The 23,060-nt window shown below is 35.5% G+C and overlaps 2 protein-coding genes across 5 annotated transcripts; both read left to right on the top strand.

Moving 5' to 3' along the window:
• Positions 1-1,100: 1,100 nt before the first annotated feature.
• Positions 1,101-4,914, top strand: LOC140874627 (gamma-secretase subunit APH1-like). Of its 2 annotated transcripts, XM_073277969.1 has the most exons (7): positions 1,101-1,387; positions 1,498-1,653; positions 2,412-2,497; positions 3,470-3,595; positions 3,940-4,067; positions 4,437-4,587; positions 4,672-4,914. In XM_073277969.1, exons 1-6 carry the CDS (start codon positions 1,275-1,277, stop codon positions 4,572-4,574), a joined length of 747 nt encoding a protein of 248 aa, XP_073134070.1. In that variant the 5' UTR covers positions 1,101-1,274; the 3' UTR covers positions 4,575-4,587; positions 4,672-4,914. The 2 variants fall into 2 exon arrangements, with proteins under 2 accessions (XP_073134070.1, XP_073134069.1); XM_073277968.1 differs by having other exon boundaries at positions 1,104-1,387; positions 4,437-4,914.
• Positions 4,915-13,249: 8,335 nt separating this feature from the next.
• Positions 13,250-18,723, top strand: LOC140874885 (uncharacterized). 3 transcript variants are annotated; one of them, XM_073278352.1, is made up of 13 exons: positions 13,342-13,407; positions 13,482-13,570; positions 14,005-14,171; positions 14,325-14,407; positions 14,565-14,640; positions 14,722-14,789; positions 14,895-14,979; positions 16,322-16,443; positions 16,618-16,701; positions 17,010-17,156; positions 17,717-17,825; positions 17,937-18,056; positions 18,434-18,723. In XM_073278352.1, the coding sequence occupies exons 3-13, from the start codon at positions 14,081-14,083 to the stop codon at positions 18,505-18,507; spliced, it is 1,059 nt and encodes a 352-aa protein (XP_073134453.1). In that variant the 5' UTR covers positions 13,342-13,407; positions 13,482-13,570; positions 14,005-14,080; the 3' UTR covers positions 18,508-18,723. The 3 variants fall into 3 exon arrangements, with proteins under 3 accessions (XP_073134454.1, XP_073134453.1, XP_073134451.1); XM_073278353.1 differs by lacking the exon at positions 13,482-13,570 and having other exon boundaries at positions 13,250-13,407; XM_073278350.1 differs by lacking the exon at positions 13,342-13,407 and having other exon boundaries at positions 13,416-13,570.
• The last annotated feature ends 4,337 nt before the right edge of the window (positions 18,724-23,060 follow it).

Raw genomic sequence — 23,060 nt, 5'->3', positions numbered from 1 at the left:
CAGATACCCGACCCCGAAACGCCAATATATAAACATACGACAGTCTCACAAGATAATTACTTACAAGAAAATATGTAACTTTTGATTTTGTCAGTTTTATGAAATTTATATGTTTTGCTTTAAGAAAATTTACATTCGATAAAAACTATCACATAAAACCAAATTTAGAACTCGTTTGGTTGGGAAAATCAATATGCTAAAAGATTTTTTTTGAAATATGTATTGTCTGTTTACAAAAGTTATTTTAAGCCGATGAGGCCTTAGTCTACTGGTTGAGGCCGAGGCCCTGAGCCATATGGTCTTAGGTTCGATTTTCGCTGATTGTGGATAGATTTCCTAATTTATTTAGGTAGAAAACAGTTTATTTGTAATTTTTTTGCTCAAGATAAGCAAGTCTCGAGTCCATGCTCAAGTCTCGTCGGTTGTGTTGATAATTTAATTATATCGTTGTACTCTGGCTTCACATTGTAATCGTACTCTAAAAAAAACAAAAGTTATTTTAAAAAAAATCATTTAAAAAGTGTTTTTTTAGAAATAATATTTTTTTTGATTTTTTGGCTTCTATTTCTTGTTCTATTTTAAAATCAAAACAAACGAGCTACACGCAAATCTCGTGGCCGTAGGATCTTCAATCGATGCTACTCTGAGGGTATTGTCCTCAAAGTGATCTGGACGGACCAGATCACATCAGCAGATCAAGTCATGATCTGCTGTGCGATCTGGTCCGTTTAGATCAAGTCAGGGTAGCTATCCCGAGGATAGCATGAACTGATCCAAAGCTCGGTTTGGTCGATGCTACCCTGAGGGTAGTGACCTCAAAGTGATCTCGACGGACAAAATCACATCAGCAGATCAAATCATTTGATCTGCTGTACGATCTGGTCTGTCTCGGTCAAGTCAGGGTAGTTATCCTGAAAATAACATGAACTGATCCAAAGCTCGGTTTGGTCAAAAGCACTTTTCAACCTATTTCGAAACATAAAAAAAAAATGAACTTATCTTTATTTAAACATACTTTTTATTTAGAGCTTTTTTGTATCAATTATTGACGGTTAATAACAGCAAGAAGATTTCTTTCGATATTATTTAAAATTTGTTTATCTAACTCCACTCCAGCTCAATTAATGGTCAACGAGTGAATATTTTTCATTAACAGAAAAACGATCGAGATTTCAATTTTCAAATTTCAATAATGTAGGTTTTAATTTCCCCAAAATATTGTATCTAGGGATTCTGCTACACATCTCAGTCGGAGAAGCAGGCGGCGAAGGAAGATGACGGTGGCGGCGGGGATTGGGTACGTGCTGTTAGCCCTGGGGCCATCTCTTTCGCTCTTCGTCGCCGTTATTTCTCAGAAACCCTTCCTGATACTCACTCTTCTGTCCAGGTTTCTTCTTTTTTTTTTTTGGATTGATCGTATTCGTCGTGTATTTCGTGGAATGATTGGTCACCATTTTGGTATCTGATTGCTAATTTATCTTCTGCTGGTTATTGCAGTGCATTAGTGTGGTTGGTGAGTCTCATTGCGTTATCGGCAATCTGGAGAGCGTTTCTACCGTTTGTGACAGTGTCTGTTTGGCCATATGCTCTCCTCATTTTCTCTTCTGTGGCATTTCAAGAAGCCCTACGCGTTCTCCTGTGGAGACTCTACCAGTAAGTGCGATTCATCAACTATTCGTCTTGGGTAAAACTATGATAACGGGTCATTGGATGTTGCGCTAACAGCGCCACTCGAGCCAAATTTGTTCCTGCATTCCATCTGCCACCATTAGCTTTGTTTTTAGATAACTCTGAGTATTGATTGATGTGACTTCTATTATGAATAAAAGATGAGGCTTGTGAGCTGCTTTACTTGAGCTCGGAATTTTTCAATATTGTTTGAAAACTAACTAGCCAGCTCAGGAGATTGCGATAACTATCATTATTTATTTATACTGAATGTGTACTATATAATTTATACCAATTTAAAGTAGTGTTTGCAACCTCTAAAAATTTGTGAAGAAAATCTTCATAATCACTTATTTTTAAAGGTTGCAAACATTACCTAAATATCACAACATATGGTTCTTAGAATCTCATGGATCCATGCACAATTCACTGCTTACTACCCCACTTGAATGTAACTTCCACATGTAATTGGGATTGGATTTCAAACAGAGATTTCATTTTGGGTGTGTCTCTATTGAATCCGATCCATTTATATGATTTCCTTATGCATAACAATGGCATGATAGTTATTGACAATCTATTCCAGCTTTTCTGATCTGGATGTGCACCAAAAAGTGTTATGGAGCTGCTATTTTCTGCTCCTCATGCATAGTCGCGTTTCTGTAACTGGTTTCTATCGCTAATATAATCACTGGTCTCGCAATATTTATTTATTTATTTATTTTTCTGTGGACTTTTATTAGGAAGATGGAAGTTATACTTGATGCTTTTGCAGATAGGGTCTCCAAGCCTCGGCTTTTTATTACAGATAAGATGCAAATTGCTCTTGGTAAGTGTTGCATGTACCTATATGTGCGAGTTTGGTAGTTACCCTCCTACCCTGAATAAATTTCTTAAATCGGATTTGACTAATTAAACTAGTAATTTATGTTCAAAATCTGTTCGATTTTAAAATAAAGAAAAAATTAATGTTCAAATAAATTTCTCAAACATGATTTTAAACAAATCATATTGTTTCAGTTTTGCAAAAAAAAATAAAAATGTAAAGGCATCAATTGAACAAAATAGGTTTCAAAATCCAAAAGTAATATTGCATAATTTAAATGTTCATTTGATAAAATAAGAAATAATTCCTTTAATAAAATGATTCAAATTCTAGGTGAAAACACTTGCAGGCTCATTCAATTGCTAAGTTTATGTGTTCTCTACTTTTTATTGTTCTTTATCTTAAAGGCTTCAATTGCGCTAGCCAAGGCACAAGGTACACATCTATGTGATTTATATGCATTGTGCACATCCCCAAGTATACAAATCAATGTCCTGATAAGCTGTTGGTTATAAGAAAATAAAATTGAACTTCGTCAATCACATTCTTGTCAAAGGCACAAAAGGCACTACACAAGGCACAAAGTACACATGTATGCAATCTTGTGCTTCTTTCTAATCATGGTGCTGACCTGCACTTGGGGTGAGCACCTTTCTGCACAAGATATATGTGATCTTGTGCCTCTTTCTGGTCATGGTGCTGGCCAGGATTTGGGGTGAGCACCTTTCTGCACAAGATGGTGCTGACTTTTTTTACACATATATGTGATCTTGTGCCTCTTTCTGGTCATGGTGCTGGCCAGGACTTGGGGTGAGCACCGGAAACAGTCCCCATTTTCAGATTTTTGTAGCCCAGTGGTTTATGATCTGTAACAACGTTGTGTTGTTGGGACAATCCTTACGATGCATTCAGTTTCTTATAGGTTTTTCTGTCTTTCTATTTTTAAATGCTGATCATTACACACCTGATTTGCAGCTGGTGGTATGGGTCATGGTGTGGCACATGCTGTCTTCTTCTGTGTTAGCCTTCTAACTCCTGCATTTGGACCTGCAACATATTATGTTGAAAAATGTTCACATATGCCATTTTTTCTGGTCTCTGGTAAGTACTTTGTTGCTTGCAAAACCACCTGGTTCAAACTATATGTTAAGTGTCATTAAAACCTAAATGGTTTATCATTTTATTTTTGTTGAAGACAGTTTACATGTAGCCTTCACTTAACCCGATTGGACCTAATATGATGTGACATGTCATGTTGATTTAAATAACCAAGGTTGACAATTTCTAAGCTTCTCTAGTAATATCATTTGAAGTTGAAGTTAGCTAATTGGTGACATTCATTTGACAATGTTTAGATCTATAACTTTTATCTTCAAGCAAGTCAATCCACATGCTTTTTTAGCTGGAAAATTGGAAATTTTATTTTATTTATTTATTGTCTGCAGCGACTATAGCTCTTGCATTTGTTACAATCCATACCTTCTCAATGGTAATTGCTTTCAGTGGATACTCAGAAGGAAACAAAATGGACCAATGCATTGTTCCTGTTGTTCATATTGCTTCTGGAATGCTTGTAAGGACTATTCACTATTCTTGTCCCTTATAAATATTTACTTACAATTTTACTTGTGGCGTCTGAACTATACTTCTTTTGGCAATATATATGTGTGCGTGTGTGCATGTATAACAACATTTTTTTGTGTGTGCGCATGTATAACGACAGTTCTTCTGCAAGACAAGCAGTTTTTAGCCATATTTATCGAGCACTCTTCCGCTATTTAACCGCTTGTCGATTATAATGTGAATCATGTCATCCTGAACAAGTCCATAGATCAAGCTTATTTTAACCTAACGCAAAAAATATCCTGTGAAATTTCAAGTCAGTAGCTGGAGACCAACTGTATTTCTTGAAACTTTTAACTAACTTTTGGCTCCTCGACAGACATTGATCAATCTTGCATCGGGGGGCTGCATCGTTGGTATACCTCTGCTTTATGTCATGGCAATATTTACTTTGGTACATTGTGGGAAAACGGTCTGGAGGAGACTACCCGAGAACCGAAGCAGGCAAGAAACTTGAGCTCCAACTCAAAGTAGGTTCCTCTCTTGACTGCTGTAGAATAGTACCCTATGTATTTTAATTTTAGAGGGTCGCATACTAAAATGATCAATATCAGGCATCTGATTTACCTTGGTGTGCTGAGAGGACTGAAAATTCCATGTATGTCCGAGATTTTGTTTGTGTAATGCTTGCTGGGTACTGCAATCAAATGCCCTGGTTCAGACGATTTGGTATTTTGATATTTTCAGTATATGTGTATGTATAGAATTGCTTGAGCCTTTTGTTTTTGGGCAATTGACTTGTCACGAAAGTTGACATATTTTATTTATAATAATAATAATAATAATAATAATAATAATATCTTAAGCCAATGAGCCCTTGACCCAATGGTTAAGGGTGGGGCCCTGAGATCAATTGGTCTCAGGTTCGATTCTCTTTCCTAATTTATTTAGGTAGACTTATCTCGACATTGTATTTGTACTCTAAAAAAAAAAATATATTTTAAAAATTATAAGCTTTACCCCATCAAATTTTAGTATGAATTATGATTTTTTTTTAATAAAAACATTCATAGAATTAATTACTCCAATCTTGAGATACCAGTACAGAAACCAAGACGGCACATTACCATACAACCATTCTAAGCAAGATAAAGAACTAATGGCTTCCTGAGCTAACGAATGAGACATCCTATTATAGCCTTGCGTCTCATATGATTTAATGAAAGAAATCTGGGCGATTTAAGACCATCACGAACCTCCACGATTAAATTATCAATCAACCCAAGGTTCTTTCCATTTTGATTCACCTCTTGAACCGCTGTAAAGAGTCCCATAAGATACAAACTCTAGAGAAATCATGAAGAACGCAGAACTCCATTCCGAAACGAATAGCAGCCAATTCAGCAGATTTCACCAACCTTGCGTATGAAATAATATTGGCTTTTGCACCAAGAACCACATCATTACAATCACGCACCACCACCCCAACGCTAAACAGGTTCCAACACCATCAACTGCATCATCTACATCCAATCTCTCATGATCAAATAATGGCGGTTTCCAACTCCTATCAGACTGGATCACCGGATTTATCAACGATTGAAGACCCGTACCGCAAACAGTCCTATAAGCTTCCAACAACGACAATAACCAATCAATCTTTATAACCTTTCTCTGGCTATTGGCATCGTGATTGTGTTTGCACACTTCCACCCACATCTTTTTTTTTTTTTCATTAAATTCATTATTGCCCAACCACAAACCACAAAAAGCTCCTTCTGCACCTGTTTCAAAACATTCCAAAAAATAGAGTTTTTCCATATATTTCGAATCCCATCACAATACAAAAGGCATGACTGGTAGTAGCATGATAAAATCTGCACAAAGAACAAATTCCATTCGTAGGCACATGTCTCAACATCAGAATTTATGTTTGTCGGAATAAAATCTCTTGATGCTCTCTGTCGGAAACACTCAGCAAGTGGGCGCCAATCGATCATATCAAAATATATACATATATATATTTATTTCAAAATCTCATGAATTAATTCAAAGCATAAACATTTCATATCATGTTTCAACATAGCATAACATGAACATCGTTATAACATAATTAACATGACATAACATAGCATAACATAACTTTGGCCAGACACTGAAATTCCTCTCATTATTCGTGGCTAACTGATCAGTCCCCTATGTGTAATCCCTCTAAGGGGTGAGGTCATAGAACAGTTATTATTACCCATCGCATTAGGGCCATAACATAACATGGTTCAAAAATTTTATTTCCACTCTTAATTTGAGTCATAACAGTGTCAAACATATTTTTAACAAAATCTCATCATGAATAATATTATATAACAACATCCAACAAATAACATGAACGATCGAAATTTTAAAGCATACATATTATTTTAAAACATAAGCCCACTTACCGTTTTATACGTGCGAGATCAAAAATTTGGATTGATAAGCAACCTTCGAGTTCCAAATGAAATTCTCGAAATTCAGCCTAATTTCTCGAATTTGCTCGTTTGACCAACTTAGCAACCTTTATTTCAATATCTCTATTTCTAATTCTCGAAAGCTTCTGACCAACTTTGATAAACTTTTCTTTCCCCAAATCCCTAGGCCTTTTTCTCAAACAAAAGCTGATAACTTCAAAAGCTAATTTGCTACATTCTTCCCATGTAAATATGGAGAACAAGTGGACAAATCCCTCGAATTTAATTGCTAGATGGTTTCGAAAATATGGTGAGAAATTGTGTGAGATTTTTGAAGAGGTCTTGTGGCTTTATATAGGAGAGGGTGACGAGATATGGGGTTGAAAATGGAGTGATTTGTTGCTCCTATTACGAAAATAAAATCAGCTTGAAAGGGAATAAAAATTCTGTCAATAAATCAACTTGATTTAATTGCTTAAATAAGTTGATTTGTATCCAAGTTGTTCAATCTCAAAGAAAAAGGAAAGATTACCTCTTCCAAGTTTGGTGGATCATTCCTAAATTGAAAAAACTTGTTGGCCAAGTTCCGAGTTTTCACATTCTTTCCTCCTTATTAAAAGTTTCGTCCTCGAAACTTGGATTAACTGAGTTGTCTAATATGCCCAATAATGTTCAAACTTAAATAAAAAAAATCATAACTTAATTTAGAAATCCAAATGTCAAACTTAAATTACAAAAATCTAACTTGACAAACTTAAATAAAAAAAAAGCATAAGTTGTCAAACTTATATCCCAAAAATCAATCTAACTAAAACCAATAAGTTACTACCAAAATCCATCAAACTTAAATCCAAAATTAATCAATATCAAACTTTATATTGCCTATTCAGCATAAATATTAATCTTAAGTAGTTCTTCTCCATTCTAACCTCAAGCGGTTCTTTCTCATTTTAAATCCTAGTTTCCAATCAAGATCATATATTCTAAATTCTAATATCCCATCAAGATCATGAACCTGGTTTTTTTTTTGATATCATTTCTGTCACGCCCCGCTCCCGGGGTCGGGTTACATCGGCGTTGCTTTCAAATAAAATTCGAAAACAACCAGCCTCATAGTACATTATAAACCAAACCAGTCTATTATCATAAATAAATTTCAAACATCGTCTTTACATCTCGATAAATTCAAAAATAACAAAACAAATGTGGAAGCGTCTAAAAACTTAATAACAAAATATTATTGTGAAATCCCAAAATGAAATAACGAAATTCAATATTAGTGCTCCTCTATCACAATCCCCAAAACATATCCTGTTCTCGCTCTTCTAAATCATCAACTTCATCATCTGGAATGGGAAAAATAAGGGGTGAGTGTTTTGGGAAACACTCAGCAAGTGGAGGCCGATCAATCATACCAAAATATATACATATATATATTTATTTCAAAATCTCATGAATTAATTCAAAGCATAAACATTTCATATCATGTTTCAACATAGCATAACATGAACATCATCATAACATAATTGACAAGACATAACATAGCATAACATAACTTTGACCAAACACTGAAATTCCTCTAATTATTCGTGGCTAACTGATCAGTCCCCTATATGTAATCCCTCTAAGGGTGAGGTCATAGAACGGTTATTGTTACCCATCGCATCAGGGCTATAATATAACATGATTCGAAAATTTTCTTTACACTCTTAATTTGAGTCATAACAGTGTCAAACATATTTTTAACAAAATCTCATCATGAATAATATTATATAACAACATTCCAACAAATAACATGAACGATCAAAATTTTAAAGCATACATATTATTTTAAAACATAAGCCCACTTACCGTTTTATACGTGCGAGATCAAAAACTTGGATTGACAAGCAACCTTCGAGTTCCAAATGAAATTCTCGAAATTCAGCCTAATTTCTCGAATTTGCTCGTTTGACCAACTTAGCAACCTTTATTTCCATATCTCTATTTCTAATTCTCGAAAGCTTCTGACCAACTTTGATAAACTTTTCTTTCCCCAAATCCCTAGGTCACTTTCTCTAACAAAAGCTGATAACTTCAAAAGCTAATTTGCTATACTCTTCCCACGTAAATATGGAGAACAAGTGGACAAATTCCTCGACTTTAATTGCTAGATGGTTTCGAAAATATGGTGAGAAATTGTGTGAGATTTTTGAAGAGGTCTTGTGGCTTTATATAGGAGAGGGTGACGAGATATAGGGTTGAAAATGGAGTGATCTGTTGCTCCGATTACGGAAATAAAATTAGCTTGATAGGAAATAAAAATTCTGTCAATAAATCAACTTGATATAATTGCTGAAATAAGTTGATTTGTATCCAAGTTGTTCAATCTCAAAGAAAAGGAAAGATTACCTCTTTCAAGTTTGGGAGATCATTCCTAAATTGAAAAAAACTTGGAGGCCGAGTTCCGGGTTTTCACACTTTCTATAAGAATACTCGCACTTTGGGAGGTATACGGAGTTCCCAAATTAGTTTCCACCATCTTTGAAAAGAATGTAGATACTGTTTTTGTCTGGGTGAGAAACATTGAAATGGATTGGTTCGGATTTTCATACAAACTTTGAATCAAGTCATATTTTTATAGGTTTTTTTTAAATGACGAACCAATGCAGACCAAGTGACCAACATAATTAAAAACCAAACCAAACCTAAAATTTCGGTTTGGTTATGCTTAGCTTGGTTTTGTTGATGGATTTTAAAATTAAATATTTTTCAAATGAAATATTATATTTATATTATAAATTTAGCATAAAAAAATAAAAAATATAAATCTTCAAAAGTCTTTCAACTTCAGAAAAAATTCCACGATCAATGTTCTCACTTGTAACGACATATATCTCTTACAAATAGTAAAAGATATTAGAAATATATCTTTCTTGATATTGTGTATATCTTTTTGTATATTTTTATTTATTTTGTTTTCTTTATCTCTATATCGTAAGATTGTATATAAACATACTTTGTATCTTTATTTGATAATATATGAAAATATATTCTCCAAATCGTTTCTACATGGTATCAGAGCCCAAGCCCACCGTGTGTGTTGGACCGCCCATAATTGGGCTGCATATAGTTAGGCCACCCGTTAATATCTTCATGCTTCGGATGTTCATTTCTGGGCGTGTGGTGGGTGTGTTGAAATATTGTCCCACATCGATAGGATATAGTTCCTGAGAGCCCTTAATATAGACAAGGGCAACCCTCATATCTTGAGCTAGCTTTTGAGGTAAGTTAGGTCCAAGTCAATTTCTAACATTGCTCTGGTACGCCGCTTGGATCGCCTGTAGAGGACTTTGTGTCGTTGATTCTTCTCCTGTTGAACCTTCTACCCACACCTGGCTCCACCTCTTCATCGCCCTACGCCCCCCGTTGTCCCGCCCATGCCCGAACCCTCCGTGGCTGTACGACCACCCCCCGAGCCACCAACCACCCACATCACTCCACCTGCCGAACCACCGCCTCCCCCACCTGCTTCCAAAGCTCATCCCATGGTTACCCGTTCCAAAAATAATATTTTCCGAACACATCCCCGCTTCGGTCTCACTACTATCACTGACACTGCCCCATCTAAGCCCACATCGCATACTCTTACTCTCAAGGATCCTCGTTGGAGTGCTGCCATGTCTGAGGAGTTTGACGCGCTTCTTCGTAATGGTACTTGGGATCTTGTTCCGTCCGATATGGCCCAGAATATTGGTTGAAAATGGGTCTTTCGGCTTAAGAGGAAGTCTGATGGTTCTATTGATCGCTACAAGGCCCATCTGGTTGCCAAGGGTTTTCATCAATGTCCAGGTCTTGACTTCACTGACACTTTTAGTCATGTGGCAAAACCCACTACTGTTCGCATTCTCCTGTCCCTGGCTGTCTCCAATAGTTGGTCTCTTCAACAAATGGATGTGAATAATGCATTTCTCTAGGGTCAGCTGGACGAGTGTGTTTATATGGCTCAGCCGCCTGGTTTTGTTGGCTCTGATTTTCCGACGCATGTCTGCAAGTTAAACAAAGCAATTTATGGCCTTAAACAGGCACCCAGGGCCTGGTACACGACACTTTATCATTTTTTGATCAGTCTTGGCTTTGTTGCCTCTCTGGCTGATAACTCCTTATTTATTTTTTGTTCTGGCAGTGTCATCATGTATCTTATTGTCTATGTCGATGATTTAATTCTTACAAAAAATGAGGCAGCTGCCCTTTAGATATACATTGATAAGTTGGGTGCTCGGTTCTCCATCAAGGATCTGAGTTTTCTCTCTTATTTTTTTGGGTGTTGAGGTTGTTACCACTTCAGGGGGCCTTTTCCTATCTCAGCGAAAATATCTCCTTGATATTCTCGCCAAGACAAACATGGTTACTTCGAAACCTGTCTCCACGCCTCTTGCCACGACTGCTCCTCTGCATCTCTTGGATGGCTCGCCCCCTGCTGATGCTACCCTATATCGCCAGGTCATTGGTAGTTTGCAGTATCTCTGCTTTACTCGCCCGAATATTGCCTTTGCCGTTAATAAGCTGTCTCAATTCATGCATGCTCCCTCTTCTCTACATTGGGGGGCGACCAAGCGACTCATCCGTTACCTTAATGTCACTCGTTCATATTGTCTAATGCTTCGCTGCTACAATTCATCACCTCTTCACGTCTTTTGTAATGCTGATTGGGCGGGTGATGTTGATGATCACATCTCTACTGGTGTGCATATCGTTTTCCTGGGTCCTAATCCCATTTCATGGTGCTCTCGCAAGGAAGTTTCTGTTGCTCGTTCCTCTATTAAGACTGAATATCGTGCCATTGCATCCACTGTTGCAGAGCTACAATGAATTCGGTCGCTGCTTGATGAACTCGGCCTCAATACTGTCAACTCACATACTTCTATCTAATGTGACAATGTTGGGGCTACCTATCTCTGTGATAATACATTTTTCACTCTCGCATGAAACATATTGCTCTGGATTATCACTTTGTTCGTGAGCTGGTTCAAAGTCGTAAAGTTCGTCTCTCTCATGTCTCCTCCTCTGACCAGCTTGCTGATGCGTTGACTAAGCCTCTTGCTAGTACGCGTCTTCGACTCATGTGTTCCAAGATTGGTGTCTCTCCACATCCACCATCTTGAGGGGACCTATTGAAAATATATCTTTCTTAATATTGTGTATATCTTTTTGTATCTTTTTATTTATTTTGTTTCTTTTATCTCTATCTCGTGAGATTGTATATAAACATACTTTGTATCTTTATTTTATAATATATGAAAATATATTCTCCCAATCATTTCTACAAAAGAGAGGTAAAAATCAATTACAACAAATCATTTGTAAAAATCAATTATTTGTTCTCAATTGTAATAAAATATTCTTTTGTTCTCAAATTTAGTAACTCAAATCAAACTTGTATTATTTATATTTGATATATAATTTATTCAATTTTTTCTCCAACTGCTCCCTGCTTTATCTTAAAGCTCTCGTCTTTTTATTTTTTCCCTTTTAAATATTTCTTCAAATATATAAATTGTGTGATTAGAAACCATGCGTGAGTTATTGTTGCTAGTGTATCTTATCTATACATAGATATAGATGTTAAAGTTAAACTTGTGGTGGCATGTTTATGAAGTCAACCATTTTTATTCTTTTTAATTTTCTATATTCAACCCTCCCATCTCTCTAAATTTTCAATAAACCAATCAAATAATACAAATTATTTAATACTCAACATAATTATGAATAATTTATATGTTTGTACATTTTAATTTAATTTAATTTAAATTAATTATAAATTTTTATATGATTCAAAATGTATAAAAAAATAATATCATTATCATATATATAAATATATATCATTAGGCAGTGCGTTTGTGTGGAAACTAGCATGTTATTCTATTAATCTATTTTAATAATTATGACGTGGGATAATAAGTCATAACTAATAAGATACATTTTTTTGTATGTCAAAAAAATTTGGTATGTGATTTCTAGAAATTCCCGATTACTCCTATGATTTTATCCAAATTACACAAAGGCCCCCTCATAATTTTTAATTTTTAATTTTTATATTTGTAGGTTTGATTTGCCAAATTCAGAAATTTCTGCAAGACCCTCATCGATTTATACAATTACGATATTATACTTATCTTAATATAAATCAAACTAATTAAAGAAATTGATTAAGCTCAAAATAAATATTTGAAAAAAAATATTGACCATTGATGCGATCCCAAAATTTCTTTTGTCATCTGCTCGTGAATTTCTCCACCTGTTTTGACTAAAAATCATGAAAACCCAGTTAGGGGCGCCATCAACCATACTTGTACGCGTTGCATATAGCAATGCACTAGTATATTATATGAAGCAGAGCCCCTAACATTAACATAAATTGATTGTTACGATAATAACATTGCCAACAAATCCAAATATTTCACACATCATCTCCCGTATAGTAAATATTAAACGTAGACACATACAGATTTTTTTTTAAAATCACAACAGCTCATATGTGACGGACTATCTAGTTAATTTTGTGAGATAACTCTTCGACCTGATTTAAAAAATTATTATTTTTTTTATGTTAAAAATATTATTTTTACTACGAATATGAATCGAATCGACCTGTTTCAGGAAGTAAATCCACGAGTTTGTTTCACAAAAAAATCTACACTATTTATTTGTCACTCGAATATTAGCAAATATCAATAGACTGCTGTCGAACTTGTATGAACCCGGACAAAGAAATGAGTTGAGAAAGGCTCAAACACAGCAAGGCCCATTGGCAAATCTGGGCTCATCACACCCGAGTTTATTTGGGCCATCACGTGTCATTCATAATTCTCTCTGTCCCAATCTCGCCGGCGAGCATTTCGTCGATTCTCTCGCCGCCAGAAGGTGAGAATTCTCTCTCAAACTATGCAGATTTCCCCCCTAATTTTATATTTCAATCAATTTCGTATCTGAAAAAGGTCTAGGGTTGAATATGGATAGGAAATGATGAAGACTGGTTTAGTTTCGAATCCCGAATTTTTTTGTTGACTGGATTTCTCTCTATGCTGTAAGTTGGTTATTCGTATTTAATTTTTTTTTCTTTTGGGAAATAAGATTGAATATAGGTAGAAGACGTGGGAAATTCGATTTCTAATCTGACATTGTTTGTTGGCCCTTGCGTTTTTTTTTTTTGGGTTATTCTTGTTATTGTTTTGGCGGTAAGCTATTGATTTCATGGAAACTTTATTTTCTGTGGGTGTGGGGAGCGTTAAATAGTGTTACAAAATGATGCAAAGTTAATTTATGGTATTCAGAATGTTTTGTTGATCGAATTTTGCTACTTATTTCCATGCATTGAGTAGGTTATTTCATGTTGGTAGTTTGTCCGGGTGGGGGAGGGCAAAGTTAAACGTAGCGAAACAATAATGATAACTCAGTTTGTTTTATTTCGAATTTGGATTGTTTTTTGACAGAATTTCTCTATTTTTTCCCCCTGTACAGTGAGCTGTGATTTCATGATTCTTTCGTTGGGGGGGATCTTGGCTTGAGTGTAGATAGGTTAAAAGATAACAAAAAGATGGGTAATTTTAAACAAGTACTGAAAAGTCTCGATGCATTTCCTCGAGCTGAAGAACATTTGCTGCAGAAGACGAAATCTGGGGCCCTAGGTATTCTTTTTCCCGGTTCTGAATTCTTCCCAAATTAAATTTTACTGCTATTATCAAATCAAGTGTTAATGATGTGTACTCAAAATAATGAAACAATGTTTGCTTGAATTCTGTGACAAGAATAATTAAGAAACTTTCTTTCTTTCTTGTTAGTTTCCATTGTTGGACTAGTCATCATGGCTACGTTGTTCTTGCATGAGTTGACATTTTATCTTTCAACGGATACAGTACATGAGGTTAGTTTTCTCATTCTCAAGTTCCATAATTTCAATTATGTACTCTGCTATCATTGAAGGGTTTATTTTGATCAATACCTTGCATATTTCTTGCACATAAATCTGCAATACACAATTTTTTATGGGTTCTTAATTAATATGCATATTATGCTGGCAGATGGCTGTTGACTTAAAACGTGGAGAAACACTTCCAATCCACATTAATATGACATTCCCTTCTCTGCCTTGTGATGGTTAGCCTTCATAAACATTGTTTGGAGTTATGCTTTTGATTGACACTAGCCATCAGCTATTCAACTCTATGATTCTTGTAGTTCTAAGTGTTGACGCTATTGATATGTCGGGGAAGCACGAAGTCGATCTTGACACAAATATATGGAAGGTTGGTTTACTCCATTTTTATTCGTTGGTACATCTCTCTGTTAGAAATAAATCTGATATGTTTCCAATTGCATTTATTGTGATTACACCAAGTATTTTTTTGCAGCTTCGTTTGAATCGGGATGGCCAAATTACTGGCACAGAGTATCTGTCAGACCTGGTGGAGAAGGAACATGCATCTCATGGGCATGGTTAGTTTGTCTGGAACTTTTTTTCTAGATTTTGGAGATTACTTTTAGCAATTTCTTTCAATATGTTTCTTTTCTTACAACATGTTTTTGGAAAAGTATAATTGTACCCGAAGTAGTCACTTGTATAATTTTTCCAGTAATAATCTCATCCGACATAGTACATACCAAGAGGCCCCTTAGTTTCTATTTCACTGCACTGATGCTCGAATTAGGCAATTTGATGGAGTGGAAATGATTTTAATGTTTATGAGTATCAGGTTTTTCGATGATGACTCTGTCTTTTTGTCCATTCTCATTGCAAAAATCGAGGCTCTTTTCCCTGGGGTGTGTGTGTGTGTGGTGTGGATTCAACATTGTTTGGGATTCCAACTCTTCGACATAACAACTTCCTTTTTCTATTTTAGTTAATAGTTATTACAGCATGAGAATTTATACCATATCCCAGCTCCTGGACAACCTTTATTATCATTCTGCACACCATTCCCCCTTTCCCACATGCCACAAATTACTTAGGAGGAGAACAAATCATAGAAAAAAATATTTAACTAACTTCTGAGCAAGACATAATTGTCCAAAGTAGTGGTTACATACGTGGCATCGGCAAGATGTTGGAGGGGACTACTATCCCTCATGTGAAATAACTTTGCCTTGTGGTAGTAAAAACTGTAGGTATGTTTTCCACTATTTAATCATGGAAATATTTAATGAGTAAGTTGAGGCGTTTTGATGTAGATATTGGATTGTTTAGTGCATAGGAGCTATTCATGAAAATATAGAGAACCTTAAACTGTTGTGAACGCATCACTTCCAAGTTATTATCAGGTTTGCACAATTGTTTTTTGTTCTGGTCACTTGGATGGAAACAAGTTAAAGAAAAGATAATATTAAAAAAGGGATTTGTGATGCCTCGTGCATCAGGATTTAGTGTTAAATATGAACTTTAGCAATCTGAAAATTGAAATGTAATTGCAGTATGTGAAGTTGGAAACAAGAAATTAGTTAATATTTAATTTTTTTTTCTATTTATTAGTTAAACTTATTGTTGCAGGGCAAGATTCTGTAACATGTTTCACTTTTCCTCTTTATGCAATCAATCCTTCTCCCGGAATTTGTTTACCACACCAATTTCATTGTTTTAGTAGGGACTTAGTTTGCGATAAATCTGTATTTATTTTCTGTTTATACTAATACTAATAGAAGTAAAAGTTTTACTATATGTTGATAAAACAAAAAGTTTTACACTGTCAAAAAAAATGTTTTACTATATGGAACCTATATATTATTTACGAAGTACCGTGTTATAATGGACTTGTGACACAATTTTTATTATATCTATCATCAGATGACCACAAAGATCACCATGAAGAATCTGACCACAAAGTTAAACTCCACAGTTTTGACGACGACGCTGAAAAGTTAATTAAAAAGGTGAAGCACGCTATATCTGTTGGCGAAGGTTGTCGGGTATGCGTTTCTTTTCTTTCTTTTGCTACTTCATTTCAGTGTCTTAGCAGAATCTTACTGTGCGTGCTACTTTATCACTTTCATAGAGTACAATGATGGAGGAAAGACCTTCAATTTGACATCTGCTCCTTGTTTGTTCCTTTAATTTTTCATTTAATTTATTGTTTGTTGCAGGTTTACGGGGTTTTAGATGTGCAAAGGGTTGCTGGGAACTTCCATATCTCTGTGCACGGATTGAATATTTTTGTTGCACAGATGGTATGCCCTCAACTTATCCTTAAATTCGAGTGTCTAATCCCTCCATGCATCCCTTATGCCTTCTTCAGATGTGACCAAGTGTACAGCAGTACAGGACTACATTCTTCTAGATGTGACTCTGCATATTCTTCATTGTTGCCTTATGCCTACTTCATTGTTGTTACTCCACTATTTTGCAAGCAAAAGTTTGAATGTTCTAAAACCGATGTTTTGCAGTTGGCTTTATTGACCAGGATTTATATAGTGCTGAATTTTACTCAACTCTGTTCAGGTAGATATATGCATTTACTCCAGTTGATTCTCTGCAGATTTTTGAAGGTTCTTCCCATGTCAATGTGAGTCATATGATTCATGATTTGTCTTTTGGGCCGAAATATCCTGGGATACATAACCCACTTGATGACACAGTACGAATCTTGCACGCAGCAAGTGGAACATTCAAGTACTATATAAAGGTAAGAGTTCTGGCTCACTTTTGATACAAATATACGACTTTAATATTTATTATATGATGCTGATATTTGATTTTTAAAAATGTGACATGCTTCTGAATGGATTAAGTCATTAAGACATGGTTTAATCCTTATTATTATATTATAATAATGCTCCACGAACTGATCTCAGGGCTACATTGCTGCCTATGCGAGAGAAATTGTCCTCTTTCCTATTCCTACCAATGTTTTCATGATCTGTAAATACTACTTAAAACTGGCTATGATCTGTAAATACTATTTAAAACAGGCTAATTGTGTCTTTTATCCAATCATGAGAGTCTCATTGAATTGGAGATATCCTTAAGTTTTTATTTCAGTTTTACACTTATACCATCTGTCTTATGCTCGAGTACGAGTTTCTCGAGTTTGAGGTACCAGGGTAATCATAATATCTTGACAAAGTCAAAGCTTGGTGTAAAATTGTTTACAGGATATCATTGATGGTCTACTTTATGATTAAGTTCGAATTTGACAATTGCTCTCTTGTCCCTTATTAATATATTGCTTTGCATATGATTTAGATTGTTCCAACTGAATACAAGTATCTCTCAAAGGAAGTTTTGTCCACGAATCAATTCTCTGTCACCGAGTACTTTTCCCCTATTACTGAGGTCGATAAGATGTGGCCTGGTAAGTTTTGTTCAGTTAATAATGTGTCACTTTCTTCATTCCATTCTTTTTTTCATTATGATTATCTGCTTCAACGTTTGGAGGACTAATATCAATTTTTTTCCACTGTAGCTGTATACTTTTTGTATGACTTGTCACCAATTACCGTGACAATTAGGGAAGAACGCCGTAGTTTTCTGCATTTTGTTACACGGCTTTGTGCGGTGCTGGGTGGTACATTTGCCTTGACAGGTTTTTTTTATTCTTCCTCTTTTTATGGCCTTTCCAGTTAGATGTTCACTAGTTACTGAAATACTATCTGGATAGGATTTAAAATGTGGAAAATGTTTGGGTGTTTAACTAATTAAACATTTCCATAACACTCTTCTGCGCGGTTTAGTACATGCCGCCCGCAGGGTACTACCCTGCAGGTGATGTGTAACCCCATGATTGGTCAAAATTAGTGGGGCCCATGTGGGGCCCATTGATTTTAATCAATCATGAGCCGCCACGTTACCCGCAGGACACTACCCTGCGGGTAGCATCTACTCAACCCTTCTGCGCATGTTTCCATGGGTTTAATCTGCTACTAGAGAACTTTCTTCATGGTATACATGTTTGTCTGACAGGATTGCTGGACAAGTGGATGTACAGGTTCATCGAATCGTTGACAAAACCAAAAGCTCGAAGTAGTTTACGATGATTAGTGTTTGAAACTGGTTGTCATTAAAAAAGTATACCGACAGTATTGATCCTCACGAACGAGTTTGCGATAGTCGGATATGTGAAAGATTTCACTGGTTTACAGCTAAGAATGGTATACCCTGTTCCCCCATATTCCCCTCCCTTTTGTGTTTAGTGTATCTTTATACAGTATTGAAACAATTAATTTTTATTTTACAATGAAATGAATTTAGGTGACTCCAGCTAATTCGGCACTAGATTTGAATGTGACTATATTACGAATTTTTGACACCAGGTTTACCATTGAAGTGTTTAATGTTCACATGGAATAGTCTTGTGAAATTCGCCATTTTCTGGTATCGAATTTTACTTAAGTACTTGACACTTGTTTCTTTTTAACTTGTCAATTTTTCATATCTATTTTTTTTTATCTGTGTCGAATCAATTTTAGATTCAATAATAATTTTTTCTGTTACCTTTTTATTGTATCAAATAAATATTTTCTTCGACTCAGAAAGGTCAATTTGGATTCACGCATTTCTTCAAAAATCTTGAGGTTAGATGCGTAAGATGTCTTAACCGATACCGCTTCATTTGTTGGAAAATTTCTTGACCAAAAACTATTTGATGTGGGGGAAGTTTTGGACATATGCATGACAATTAAGGCTCAAATTTCACAGAATTTGAACGTGTTGAAGTTGTTGGAAAAGTTATTGAATGAATTGTAGTTGAAATGGGCTTAAAATGAGTTGCATCCTTAGGCCTTCAAACATGTTGTTTGGTGTATAAGTATATATATACGGTGGTTATGACACAGAAATATATAGGCAAAACATCTGATAACGTAAAACATTAGATTTCTGCTTTCTCTGTGAATTCTCCCTCTCTCTCTCAAAAGAAAGTTTTACATATTTTCGTTCGCTGAAGTTCGTGATATTTGTAGTGCTGCTATATCACGATCGTTAGTCGTTGTATCTTAGAGACGATTGCCGCCAACGTTAAGCACCGTTAACGGGCAATTTCGTCTTGCGAATAGAGAGATTCTCTCGCCTCGACTTGTTCGTTGTTGTTGTTGCTGTTATTGCTGGTGTTGTTCAGAATTCGGAGTACATCCTTGTAACAATCGCAAGACGAAATTTTGTATTTCTCAGATTCTGAATATGTCTACCGTTTCGTTCACTCCGCTCGCTTTCGCCCCCACACATGGAGAAAAGCCGCCAAAGTTTTCTGGTGCCGACTTCAAACGTTGGCAGCAGAAGATGCTATTCTATCTGACCACACTCAATCTGTCCAGATTTCTGAAGGAGGATCCCCCTGTCGTTGTTGAAAGCGATTCTGACACCCAAAGGAGGACCACGGTTGATGCATGAAACCACAACGATTTCCTGTGCAGAAACTATATTTTGAATGGCGTTGATGACACTCTCTATAGTGTCTACTCCTCTGTGAAGACTGCCAAGGAACTCTGGGATTCCTTGGAAAAAAAATACAAAACTGAAGATGCAGGCATAAAGAAATTTGTGGTTGACGAATTTCTGGACTTCAAAATGGTAGACTGAAAAACTGTGATGAGTCAAGTGCAAGAGATACAAATTATCTTACATGACTTATTGGCCGAAGGGATGGAAATCAACGAACCATTCCAAGTCGCGTCTATCATTGAGAAGTTGCTTCCGATGTGGAAAGATTTCAAGAACTACCTTAAGCATAAACGTAAGGAGTTGAAACTTTGGGATCCAAGTAGATCCTTAAAAGAAAATACAAAGAAGATGAATCTATAGATAAATATAAAGCTCGACTAGTGGTTCAAGGTTTTAGACAAAAGGAAGGATATGATTTTTTCGATACCTACTCTCCGGTTTCTAGAATAACATCCATTCGTGTTCTCATAACTATTGCTGCATTGCATGATCTTGAGATTCATCAAATGGATGTTAAAACTGCATTTTTGAATGAAGAATTGGAAGAAGAAATATATATAAAACAACCAAAAGAGTTTATTGTACCCGAAAAATAAGAAAAAATGTGTAAACTTGTCAATCAAAGGGAAAGATGAAACATCGTATGAACAGTGAAAATGTCGTAAACCTTCTTACCAATACCTCAAAGTGTGGGGGTGTTTGGCTAAAGTAGAAGTACCTAAGCCAAAACAAATAAAAATTGGGCCTAAAACGGTTGACTGCATATTATTGGTTATGCATACAATAGTAGTGCATATCGATTCTTAGTGCGTAAGTCAACAATTCCTGATGTAAATGAAGGCACAATCATGGAGTTAATGAATGCTATATTCTTTGAAAAGATATTTTCTTGTAAAGAAAGGAAAGCAATAAGTTCGAATAAGCGAACTTATGAAAATACAATTGAAACTCCACAAACCAACGATGAACCACGACGCAGCAAGCGAGCACGAGTTGAAAAGTGGTTTGGTCCTAATTTTCTAACATACATGTTAGATAATGAACCAAGAACTCTTCAAGAGGCTTTATCAAATCCTGAAGCTCATTTTTGGAAGGAAGCCATACAAAATGAAATAGATTCCATCATGCATAATCATACGTGGGAGTTGGTTGATTTCCCTCTGGGATGTAAAACTTTGGGATCCAAGTAGATCCTTAAAAGAAAATACAAAGAAGATGAATCTATAGATAAATATAAAGCTCGACTAGTGGTTCAAGGTTTTAGACAAAAGGAAGGATATGATTTTTTCGATACCTACTCTCCTGTTTCTAGAATAACATCCATTCGTGTTCTGATAACTATTGCTGCATTGCATGATCTTGAGATTCATCAAATGGATGTTAAAACTGCATTTTTGAATGAAGAATTGGAAGAAGAAATATATATAAAACAACCAAAAGAGTTTATTGTACCCGAAAAATAAGAAAAAATGTGTAAACTTGTCAAATCGTTGTATGAACTCAAACAAGCACCTAAACAGTGGCATCAAAAGTTTGACACTGCTGTAATGCTGTCAAATGGTTTCACAATAAATAAATGTGACAAATGTGTCTATATTAAAGGTACTACAAATGCATATGCAATTGTTTGCCTTTATATAGATGACATGTTAATCATGGGAAGCAACCATGAATTGATTGTGAAAACAAAGAATATGTTGAGACAACATTTTGACATGAAGGATTTGGGATTGTGTGATATTATTCTAGGGATTAAAGTAACTAGAACATCTGCTGGAATTATTTTATCACAAACTCATTATGTAGAAAAGGTTCTTGAACGATTTAATGCCACAAATCGTCCTCCGGCTAGAACACCTATGGAATTGGGTATACATTTAGGCAAAAATAGAGGAGAACCTGTTTCACAAATGGAATATGCAAGGGTGATAGGAATTTTAATGTACTTAACTAAATGTATCTGTTCTGATCTTGCATATATCGTAAATAAGCTAAGTTGATTCACAAGTAATCCAAGTGAGGATCATTGGAAAACATTAATGAGAGTGCTTGGATATTTGAAATACACTTCAAGTTATGAAATAATGTATACAAAATATCCTGCGGTCCTCGAAGGATTTTGTGATGCAAATTGAATTTCTGACACAAAAGACTCCAAGTCTACTAGTGGATATTTGTTCACAATTGGTGGAGGAGCGGTGTCATGGAGATCCTCTAAACAAACTTGTATAGCTCGGTCGACTATGGAGTCCGAGTTTTTTATTGCTTTAGATAAAGCTAGTAAAGAAGCCGAATGACTTCGAAACTTTATAGAAGATATTCCTTGTTGGAATAAACCGGTGTCTTTCATTACTATTCATTGTGACAGTCAGTCAGCAATAGAAAGAACACAAAGTAGTATGTACAATGGTAAATCTCGACATATTCGTCGGAGACACAATACCATAAGACAATTGATCTCGAATGTGGTTATTTCGGTTGATTATGTGAAGTCAAAGGAAAACCTTGCGGATCCGCTTACAAAAAGTATAAATATAGATCAAATGTACAAACTACTAAGAGGAATGAGTTTAAAATCCACAAAATAAAATGTTTATAGCGGTAACCCAACCTTGAGAATTGGAGATCCCAAAACCTTGGTTCAATGGGACAACTAAGTTATAAATATTAGTTTGAGTACTTGGTATCTTTACTCAGTCATTCCTATAACATCCAAGTAAAAATGACCTGCAAAATGTGGTGAGGTTAAGTTTTCTTTTAATGATTCCTATACCTATAAGGTAGAGTAACACATTATACTCTTTATAGGAGATCACCTATATAAGTGCAAAGTATTGGCCGCTTTGATTGGAACACTTATGAATCTAAGATATGATCCAGGGCCGAAATGGACACAACGTGAGAACAAAATATGTTAGAGTATTGTTATGTAAATACTATTGACTTGGTTTACAAAAACGGTTGACTAGTTCAAGACATCGCGTCACTATGCAACTAGTAAATCCGATAGTATTTTACTAAGGTAGGTTCAAAGCCACAAACTACCTATCCTGATGTAACAATACTCATAAAGACTTTCTAGAGAGAATCTTCCACGTACTCGAAATTCATCCATGTGGGGAATTGTTGGAAAAGTTATTGAATGAATTAT

The sequence above is a fragment of the Henckelia pumila genome, chromosome 1, assembly GCF_033568475.1.
Source record: "Henckelia pumila isolate YLH828 chromosome 1, ASM3356847v2, whole genome shotgun sequence".
NCBI classification, from domain to species: Eukaryota; Viridiplantae; Streptophyta; class Magnoliopsida; order Lamiales; family Gesneriaceae; genus Henckelia; species Henckelia pumila.
This window is presented reverse-complemented; position numbering and strand designations above follow the sequence as displayed.

What these genes read in the sequence shown, in the direction of transcription:
- LOC140874627 (XM_073277969.1), top strand. Translation starts at nt 1,275, where the DNA reads ATGACGGTGGCGGCGGGGATTGGGTACGTGCTGTTAGCCCTGGGGCCA. An exon ending in CTCCTGTGGAGACTCTACCA is followed by an intron (nt 1,654 to 2,411) that starts GTAAGTGCGATT and finishes GACTTTTATTAG; the next exon opens with GAAGATGGAAGTTATACTTG. An exon ending in GCCATTTTTTCTGGTCTCTG is followed by an intron (nt 3,596 to 3,939) that starts GTAAGTACTTTG and finishes TATTGTCTGCAG; the next exon opens with CGACTATAGCTCTTGCATTT.
- LOC140874885 (XM_073278353.1), top strand. Translation starts at nt 14,081, where the DNA reads ATGGGTAATTTTAAACAAGTACTGAAAAGTCTCGATGCATTTCCTCGA. An exon ending in TTGACACAAATATATGGAAG is followed by an intron (nt 14,790 to 14,894) that starts GTTGGTTTACTC and finishes ATTTTTTTGCAG; the next exon opens with CTTCGTTTGAATCGGGATGG. An exon ending in ATATTTTTGTTGCACAGATG is followed by an intron (nt 16,702 to 17,009) that starts GTATGCCCTCAA and finishes GATTCTCTGCAG; the next exon opens with ATTTTTGAAGGTTCTTCCCA.